At 42.2% G+C, this 10,082-nt stretch overlaps 1 protein-coding gene across 1 annotated transcript in view; it reads right to left on the bottom strand.

Annotated features, from left to right (window-relative positions):
* The window catches only part of UBR4 (ubiquitin protein ligase E3 component n-recognin 4), a 160,014-nt gene that overhangs the window by 74,529 nt on the left and 75,403 nt on the right, over positions 1 to 10,082 (bottom strand). The window contains exons 56-60 of the mRNA XM_006866329.1: positions 9,850 to 9,980; positions 9,550 to 9,727; positions 8,986 to 9,090; positions 7,359 to 7,496; positions 6,379 to 6,553 (exon numbers count right to left, since the gene is read on the bottom strand). Of these exons, the coding sequence (XP_006866391.1) occupies positions 6,379 to 6,553; positions 7,359 to 7,496; positions 8,986 to 9,090; positions 9,550 to 9,727; positions 9,850 to 9,980 (727 nt within the window). The remainder of the gene's footprint in view (positions 1 to 6,378; positions 6,554 to 7,358; positions 7,497 to 8,985; positions 9,091 to 9,549; positions 9,728 to 9,849; positions 9,981 to 10,082) is intronic.

The following is a 10,082-nucleotide window of genomic DNA, read 5'->3' as shown; positions in this document are numbered from 1 at the left end:
TCAGTATCACAGCAACCAAAACAAGGCCAGGGGCTGACTGTGCAACAGACCATCAATTACTAACATGAGTATGCTGAAGCTGAATGAAGAAAATTAAAACAAGTCCACAAGGGCCAACATATTACCCTGAACATAGCCCATCTAAATTTAAAGACCATCACAAGAACAGATTTGATGCAATAGATACTAATGACGGAAGACCAAAAGAGTTGTGGGGATGACATCACGAACATCATATAGAGGGGGAAAAAAAAAGTCATTAAAAATCCATAAAAAGACCTAAATGGATGTTAGAAGAGATTCTGAACCTCACCTTCCAGTGTAGAGATGCTAAAGTGAATGGGAGAAATCATAAAGTAAAAAAGGTGAACAGAAAATTTCCAAGGGCAGCTCTAGAAGTATTGTAATGAAATGTAGATAGACATGGAGTTAGAAAATCAAAAGGGAAGAACATGCTCAGCATTTCTCAAGCTGAAAGAACTGAAGAAAAAACTCAAGCCTTGACATGAAATGCTGAAGGATTCCATGGGCAAAATACTGAATGATGCAGAAAGCATCAAAGGAAGATGGAAGAAATACACACAAAAAGAAATGGTCGATGTTCAACCACTTCAAGAGGTAGCATATGCGGGGAGCCATCAAGTCCCTTCAGGGCAAACCTCCCTCCAAGACCGAAACTCAAAGGGAACACTTGTGCAGGCATATAAACTACATTGGGTCTACTAGTGAGTGGAAGAGGGGAAAAGACAGCAATGAAGAAATGGGCTAAGTTCAACCACATTCCATAGACTCCCGTTGACCTGGAGATGAGAGAGATTAGAGGAAGGGCTGGTTGGTCCAAAGTGTGGTGAGACCTGGGGATTCTTGAACCCGTGAGAGTGAAGCATCCAGCTGATATGAAGTGAGGGGAGACACACAAGAACACCCAAACTTGCAAATAGTACCCATCTGACCTAGCCTCGATGGCTTGATAATCAGAACTCGACTAGAGAATAATTAAAAAAAAAATTAAAAAATTTTTTTTTTTGATGAAGGAAACGAAGGTAAATTGCTGTAATTTGATGAACTTGACCTATACTCATGGATGTAGTAGCTCAAAATACCAACAGAGAGGGAAGGAGTCTTCATATCAAGTATCAATCCAATCCCCTCTGTATACAGGGTATATAGGGATGGGCAACTTAGACATTGGTTACCTAAAATGAGAGGGCGATAAAGGCACAAAGCGACTGGATAACAAGTTTTCACGAAGGAGCTTAGTTTAAGAGTCTGCAGAGGAAGATAGAGTCCCCACTGAAAGTTTTCATCTTGTCTAGATGGGTCTGGTGAAAAGAGATGGGGATAAGATTCTTAAGATTCAATAGTGAGTAACTGTTACCATGACTACTTAAGACGGTCACAACTGTAAAGGTAAAAGTTTTTTAACAAAAAGAGGGGGGAGTAGTTAATCTTACAGTCTAGGCACAGAGGACCCTAGGATTATCAAGGGAGAAGAGCACGAGCAGAAATGTGGGACCCTATCCAAACAGGCAGCGACACCAGAGATGGGGGCAGATGTGAGGACTAGGAGAGACAGAGCAGCTGAAAACTCTAGACTCATGGAAAGAGAAAGACTAAGTACTGGCAGCCAGGAGGCAGGCTTGCAGAATGTGCCCTTTGGTTGTTTAAATGATTATATATTCCTGAGTGTTTTTGTGCACACCCCAGTCCCATCCCACCCCGCAAAAAAAAAAAAAAAAAAAACACAGGGAATGGAAGCAAATACTGTAGAATGAGGATGCACAGAAGAAACTGTAATGATTGCAATGAAACGATGGTAAAGCCAGTGTTCTCCCATGTAAACTATCACTCAATTCACAATAAAAACTTTTTTAAAAAAGGAAGCATATGATCAAGATCCAATGGTACTGAAGGAAGAAGTTCAAGCTGCACAGAAGGCACTAGTGAAATACAAGGCTCCAGGAAGTGACGTAATACAAATTGAAATCTTTCAACACACTGATGTAGCACTGGAAGCATTCACTAATCTACGCCAAGAAATCTGGATGACAGCTAGCTAGCCAACCAACTGGCAAACATGCATTTGTGCTCATTCCAAAGAGAGGTGGTCCAAAGGAATGTGGAAATCATTGAACAAAATCAACTATATCACATGCATTTTATTGAAGACAATTCAAAAACGGCTGCAACAATACATCTAGAGGGAGCTACCAGAGGTTCCGGCTGGATTCAGAAAAGGACATGGAATGAGGGTTATCATTACTGACATCAGATGGATCTTGGCTGAAAGCTGAGAATACCAAAAAGATGTATTCCTGTGCTTTATTGACTATGCAAAGACTTTCTATTGTGTGGATCATGAAAAGCTATGGACAACATTGGGGAAAATGGGTATTCCAGATTACTTGATTGTCCTCATGAGGAACCTGTACATAGACCAAGAGGGAGTCCTTCAAATGGAACAAGAAGATACCGAATGTTTTGAAATCAGAAGCAGTTTCATCAGGGCTGTACTCTTTCACCATACTTATTCAATCTGTACACTGAGCAAATAATCCAAGAAACTGGATTATATCAAGAGTATGGCATCAGGATTGGAGGAAGACTCATTAACATCTGCTATATGCAGATGATACAATCTTTCTGGAAGTGAAAACAACTTAAGATACTTACTGATGATGATATAGATACTTATACAGCCTTCAGTATGGATTGGGACCTCAATGTAAAGAAAACCAAAATCCTAACCACTGGGCCAATAAATAACATCATGATGATGGGGGAAAGACTGAAGTTGTCAAAGACTTCATTTTGCTTGGATCCACCATCAGCAGTCAAGAAATCCAATAGATCTGCTGTATAAGACCTACTGTGTTCAAGAGCAAAGATATCGGTCTGAGGACTAAGGTACACCTGGCCCAAGCCATGGTATTTTTTAATAGCCTCAAATGCATGTGAAAGTTGGACAATCAATAAGGAAGCCTGTAGAAGAATTGATGCGTCTGAATTATGATGTTGGAGAAGAGTATTGACAGTACCATGGGCTGCCAAGAGAACAAACTAATCTGTGTTGGAAGAAGTACAGCCAGAATGCTCCTTAGAAGCAAGGATGGTGAGACTTTGTCATATTTTGGAAATATTATCAGGAGGGACCAATCCCTGAAGAAGGACATTATGCTTGGTAAAGTGGAGGGTCAGTGAAAACGGGGAAGGAATGGAACGAGACTAACTGTCACAGTGGCAACAGCAATGGGCTCAAGTCCACAGCTTGAACCCATTGAGGAAGGTGTAGGATCAGGCAGTTTCCTTCTTTTGTGCACAGGGTCACTATGAGTCACAACTGACATGATGGCAACTAACAACAATGGCAACAACAAAGATAAGTAAAATTGTTAATCTCTGATTTTCAAAAATGAGCAAGATCAGAAATTCTCAATGTCAGAAATTTATAGATCTTAACAGTATGGCCTCCTGGTGCGGCACTGTGGGTTAATGAGCTAGACAGCAAGCTCAATTTGAACCACAAGGTCAGCAGTTCAAGCTCTCCAGCCACTCCTCGGAAACTCTACAGCGTCGCTATGAGTCAGAACTGACTTGCCGGCACTTAACAACAATAACAAGAACACACCTGGTGTGGCACTGTAGGCTAAGTACTGGACTGCTAATCACAAAGTGGACAGTTCAAACCCACCAGTTGCTCTTCTGAAACCCTATACAGGGTCACTTTGAGTCAGAACTGACTCAACAGCATTTAACAACAAAGATATTGAAAGGATGATCTATATACATAAAGGACAATGTCATAATATGAAGCTATTTTATCTTCTCAAAACCTTTCAGTGTAACTGTTTGCATTTAGCTCTACAGTTCAATTGATTTTTGTACGTGATAAGGGTCAAGATTGGTTTTATTCTATTTGGAACTCCACCTGACCATTTATTGAAAATGTTTTCTCCTCCACCCTAAAAAAATGTCACCTTTGTCATACATTAGGTACGCATGCATGTATGGATATGTTTCTATAGCCTTGGTCTTTTCCATTCATCTATTTGTCTATCCTTGTACCAATATCCCACTGTATTAACTGTCATAGTTTTATAATAAGCCAAATTAGTGTAAAGTCCTCTAACTTTGTGGATTTTCTTCAATCAAAACTGCCTTGACTAATCTTAGCTCCTTACACATATAAATAAATGTTAGCAACAGCTTATCAATTCTGACACATACATAAAATCTACATGGATTTTTGACTGGGATTATAATAAATCTAAGAGGTCCTTGTGGTTCAGAGGTTAAGTGCTCAGGCAAAAGGTTGGCAGACAGCTCACCCAGTATCTCCCCAGGAGAAGGACCTGGTTACTCAGCTTCTGTACAAATTACAGTCAAGAAAACCCTACAGGGCAGCAAACTGACTAGATGGCCTAACAACAATATACTGACTCTGCCATCATTGTGAAGACCGTGGTCCTCTTCACAATAGAGTCTTTCATCCATACACAAAGTACATGCCTTCACTAACTTAGGTCTTCTTTCATTTCTGTCAATTAGATTTTGTAGTTATCAATGTATAAGGCTTGTTTACCTTGCACATTTATCCTTAGCTATTTGATTTTTGATGCTACTGAAATAGTTATCAAGAAATTACAAAAAAAAAAAACAACATAAACACAGGGAATAAAAAATAGGCAAAAAATGAAAGATCTATTAGGGACACCGATTTAATTGGGGTCCCAGAAAGAGAAACAGCAGAAAAGGAGGCAGAATTAATATTTGAAGAGATTAATGAATGGAAAAAGTATGGCTTAAGGTTAATAAAAGACACTAATGCACACATTCAAGAATCCCAAATGCAGGATGTTGTTGTTGTTGTTAAATGCCACAGAGTCCATTCCAACTCACAGCGACCCTGTACAGGGTTTCCGAGGAGTGGCTGATGGGTTTGAACCATCAACCTTGTGGTTCAAACTGACCTCGAGGTAGAGTGCTTATCCCTACAGCGTCACACCAGGACTCCACTATGCAGGATAAATGTAAAAAACTCCATCTCAAACATATCCTGATAAAAACTGTTGAAAACAACAACAAAATAATGGTTTTAAAAGCAGCACTCAAAACAAGCCCTTCAAAGGAATAATAGTTATAATACCAAGTGACTTCTCATTGGCATTAACGGAAGCCAGACGATCAATATCATTTTCGATTTGTTGTTGGGGGTGGGAAGGAAGTGCCAAAAACCATTTTACAGCCATCAAAAATACTTCCACAAAATATATGTTAAATAAAAATATTCTGACTAACAAAATTTATAAGCAGCAGACCTCCCTAAAGAAAAATCTAAATGACATGCTTCAGAAGAAAAACGGTAATAGATGGAAAGATCTGAAATGCACATAGAAATGTTGAGTACAGAAAAAAACAAATGTTGAGTAAAGCTAAATAAACTCTGATCACTTAAATGGTATGAAATAAGAAATAACATCTTGAGGATTTCAAAAAGAAAACACAAAACCAGTGGCATTTAAATTGGTAAGAAAGTGCAACATCTTCTAAATTCTTTGTTAGTCAGGAAGAGGGTATAACTGTTAGTTACATTCAATTCTGAAGAAGGATGTGAACTGCCATGAAAATATAACCATTAACTAATTAGAAACAGTGAATAACCCCCAAACCCAAGAGTCATTTAAAATTAAAAAAAAAAAAGGGGGGGGGGAGTGTAAAAATAGCAAATCAACCCAAAAAGAGTCCACAAAGGAGAAGAAGAAAACAAATAGGCAGAACAAAGCAGCAGCACAAAGCAAATGGTAGCTACAGGCTGTTCTTCCTCCTCTAGTCTCTTTGGTTATGAAGACACTCCACCCATCTGCTACCAAATACCACTGCTATTTCTTGAGGGGACAGATTAGGATTTTACAGATTACTTTCAATTTGCCAAGCGATCAACCATTGGTATTTCTAAGCATAAACATATATTTGCTCTCTATTTCTCCTTTACCTTCAACCGAACAAGGAGCTAGAGCTATTATACACTTGATAACTAGCATTAGAACTGTGCCATTTGTTACTCATGAGTTAATGGGAAACAAAGTCAAGATGAAGTAAGAAAGATCTGAGGAAGGATGATATACACTTTAATGAAAACCACTTTACAGTTACTAAAGGATTTAGGGAACCTTTAAGAGAAAAATCACCTTCTATTCTCTGCAATTTATCATTCTAACTAGGACAAAGAAGACCAATCTAGAAAACTGTTTCAAGAGTTTATTACTCTTCTATTTCAAAAGCAGTATACTGTTCTCACCATTTCACCTCCCACAATCATGCTATTTCTGAAATGTTCTCAGTAGGAAAGACTCTCATGATGAACGACGTGATCCTGACCTGTTGCTAGTGTGGACATCTCCTTCAGCTTCCCCTTCTCCTTCTCCCTCTGAACCATCACCCTCCTGGTGCCCGGTGGTGGTGCTGATGGCGCCAGTGCTTGAGCTGACACTTCCTGGGCCAGCTGGATGTCCCTCAGCTGTGGCATCACCATAAGCACTGCTCCGGCCAGATACTAGAGAGAAATGGTATAAAAAGCATAAATCAGTTCCCAAAGTATGGTGAAACCAATGCAACCAACACTTGGAAGGTAATTAGTGAGCTTAGAAATCCTTATCTTCCATGTAAAGTTAAAGAAGGATTAACTTCATAATCTTGACCCCACAACATAATGCTAAGTTATCATCATAGCAGCCACTCAACCTGCTACTGTATAAAAGATCTACCTAGAACAATCTTAATTTTAGTTGTCGATAAATCTCTATCTCACACTGCGGCAGTGATAATAGTGACATGGGAATCTAAAGCTATTATCTACACTCAATCTCCCCTGCAAAAATTTTTATATCCAATTTTTAACCACAGATTGACTTATATGGTCAAACCAAAATGGCTTTGTCGTGCTTTCTCATTCCAGAGCCCCACCTTATCAGTTAGTACACATGTAGGAATAACCTAATATGGTAACTAATCATATACATCAATAATTGGATTGAACAAAAAAAAAAAATCTTCCTCCTTAAGAGCAAAATCCACAGGATAATGGGTTTGAAGTGGTTTCATAATTGTTTCAGGTTCATCATGATTTGAAGTTGGACATGTCATTGCTTTCTTCTACAGATAATTAAAAGCCACTTAACAAAATATTACAAATACAAACCCCACTGGGTTTAAACTACTATCACTGAACATTTGAAACCCCAGAGTTGAGGGCAAATGATTCCCACAAGGGGATATAAGACTTTCAGTAAGTCTCCAGCAGAAATTCCTTGTGACCCCCACCCTCTGCACAATGAGATCAGGACATTAGGCCACATTACCACTGTGCTCGCCAGCCACTGAGTCCACAGCACTGCCCCCGCTCTCCGAGCCCACACTCCCACCATGGTCAGCAGGAGAGGTCCGCAGGGTGGAACCATCAGTCGCTGCTGTGCTGCCCTCGTCATCTGAGGCTGGAGCTGAGAGAGTAACAAGAGCTGTTACAGGTAAAAACCCCTCCTTGGGGCGAAAGCATTAAACCACATGGTGCAGAGGACACAATGCAGTTTATAGACCCTGCTGTCCAAGAAAAAAGGGAGAGATTTGCTTGGCTGGTTAATCACTAACAAGAACAAACACTATACACAGTGCATTGCAAACATTACTTAGACAGAAGTGAAAACCCAGTTCACTGGGCATTTCCTTCGCTGTTACATGACACTGCGAGTGGCACAGTGCAGAGATTCGACAGGAATCTGTGACAGGGATACTCAGTTTCCAGCTAAAAATGCTGCGTGGTCACCATAGTCTAGGTGTTACTGACACCTGCTGACAGATCAGACACTAGCCAATACCATTCAAAGCATAAAATATAATTCTGAATTAGAAAGAGATTTGTTTTGAATCAGTCAATTTGTCCTTATGTTAGAAAACCAAGTCTCATGAGCTCTTGAAGTAACCAACCCTGCTTGTTTTTTTTGTTTTTTTTTAATCAGGTGGTCCAGAGGGCTTCTCACTGGGAAATTTCACACCTCCTAATCATCCTCATCAGATGCTAATAACGAAGCAAGGAAATTCCCCAGAGACAGCCACAGCATCCAGGATCAGGGCTGAGCTGAGACAGGAAGAAAATGCTGGATGAGATATATGGGGGAGGAAAGCTGAGACAGCCACAGAGCACAAGAGGGACACAATTTGCACAACACAACAGCCACCTCAAAGCCCAAATGACAGCCACTGAAGAGACCTAACACAAACAACAAGCCATGACAGCAGGTAAGAGGGACAGCCAGTTTCTCCCTTCCTCACCATCCAGGGTAGAACTCCCAAAAACAAAGAAAAACAAAAACAAATGCAGGGACGCATCCTTGTGAAAAACTCTAAAGCGACCCTGAAGGTATATGGGGGCTGACTGTCAGTGGCTGAGTCAGGTGCTCCACCTTCCTCTTTTCAGCCCAATTCCCTACTCGGTGGCCTTTTTCTTTTCCCTTATTAGGTAAAGAAAGAGATTGAAAATAGAGACAAAATGAGGTTTAAAGATTTTCTGTAAAGTTGAATTATCCACAAAAATCCTATCTCCCAAGCTCACAGACGCCTGATGACTGGCCACATTGACCGAATTCTGAAGCACAAAGCTCAAGGCATGATTTCCATTTCCTGTCTCCCTTTGCATACTTTCTACAATGTTAGAAACCGTAAAGCTGATCACCCTGCAAGCTGCTCTCTTGGCCTTCCCTCAGGGAACTAGCTGAAGCCAGGCAGCATGCAAAGTGTAAGGAAGCGGGGGCCATGAGTGCCTTTGCCAAGCTGTATCGCTAAGCCTTCCACACCCATACTTCTAAAGCAGAGGCAGAAGCAGGAAGTCCAGAATGGCCTGTCAAAGCAGCTGCCCGTTACACTCTCACAGCACTGGAAACAGGCCTGAGGGTCCTGGGGCCCTGAGCCATGTTCCTTGCTGTGGACAGTTACCTGATGCTGTGGTGTCAGAGAGGGTTCCTGCGTCCAGAGAGGAAGAGCTGGGTGCCTGGCCGGACAGCCCCAGGCTCTGCAGGCCCAGGGCACTGCTGCTGCTGCCTGGAAACAAGTGGAGAGTGAGCACAACAACCCCCCCCCAGGCCCCTCCACAACACTGTTTTGGCCACCTGCCCTCGGGAGTCTCTAACCACCAGCGTGTGACCCTCTCTGGCCTAGAGGAAGTGTATTGGCAGGCTGTGCTGTCCACCCATCAAGTGTGCTTAGAGATAGCGGAATGCTTCCTTTGGCTCAGGCAGGACACAGGCTGGAGGAATGTAACCAATGTGGGAGGAAATGAGGCAACAGACCAACTAACAAGAAATGATGGCCTTGGCTCCCAAAGACTGAACGCTCCCAGCAGTCCCTCTCACTCTCCACCTGTGTCTCTGAACAGCTCTCACCCAGCTCGACCTCTCCCCAAATCTGGGGCATACTAAGTCAGCTGGGTATCAGTAACTGCCAAACCCTCTGTCCTGGGCAAGGCCAATGGGCCGCTTCAGGTCTGGCAGAGCCTTCTACCTTGTTGGTCCTGCTGCAGGCTCAGGGCAATGGCTAGTTCAACCATGGTCTCGTCATCTGCATCCGGCGGGATGTCCAGCATGGGGGGGAAGCCCTCTGCGCCTGCCAGCAGGGCCTCCAGGGGAGAGGGGTTGCCATTGTTGACACTTTCAGCTGTCTCCAGGACCATCGACTCAGACTGCAGAGAGAAAGCTCTGTCAGTGTCCCATGATAAATGGTAGCTTTTGGAAGTCCACTGAATTAAGAGCTAGAGGAGAGTTCTGAAGCTCTTCCTCCCCTCTCCTGCTGCCAGAGACTCACCACCATCTCAAAATCTCCATGGTCCACCTCACTCTGCTCCTGGCTTTCCTGGCGGATGTGACCACCATTCGGGATCCCTGACGACTGCATTTTCTCATCTGCATCGTCATCGTCATCATCGTCCTTGTCTCCTGAGTCAAAGAAACCCCAGTCACCTGAAGATGCTTGCTCTTTCCTCCGTTGGCACATGGGATGAGAAGTCACACAGCAACAACAGAAACCCAAGACAAGCT

The sequence above is a fragment of the Chrysochloris asiatica genome, unplaced genomic scaffold (assembly GCF_000296735.1).
Source record: "Chrysochloris asiatica unplaced genomic scaffold, ChrAsi1.0 scaffold00090, whole genome shotgun sequence".
Classification (NCBI taxonomy): Eukaryota; Metazoa; Chordata; class Mammalia; order Afrosoricida; family Chrysochloridae; genus Chrysochloris; species Chrysochloris asiatica.
The sequence above is the reverse complement of the archived record's forward strand: the minus strand, read 5'-3'. Positions and strand labels throughout refer to the sequence as shown.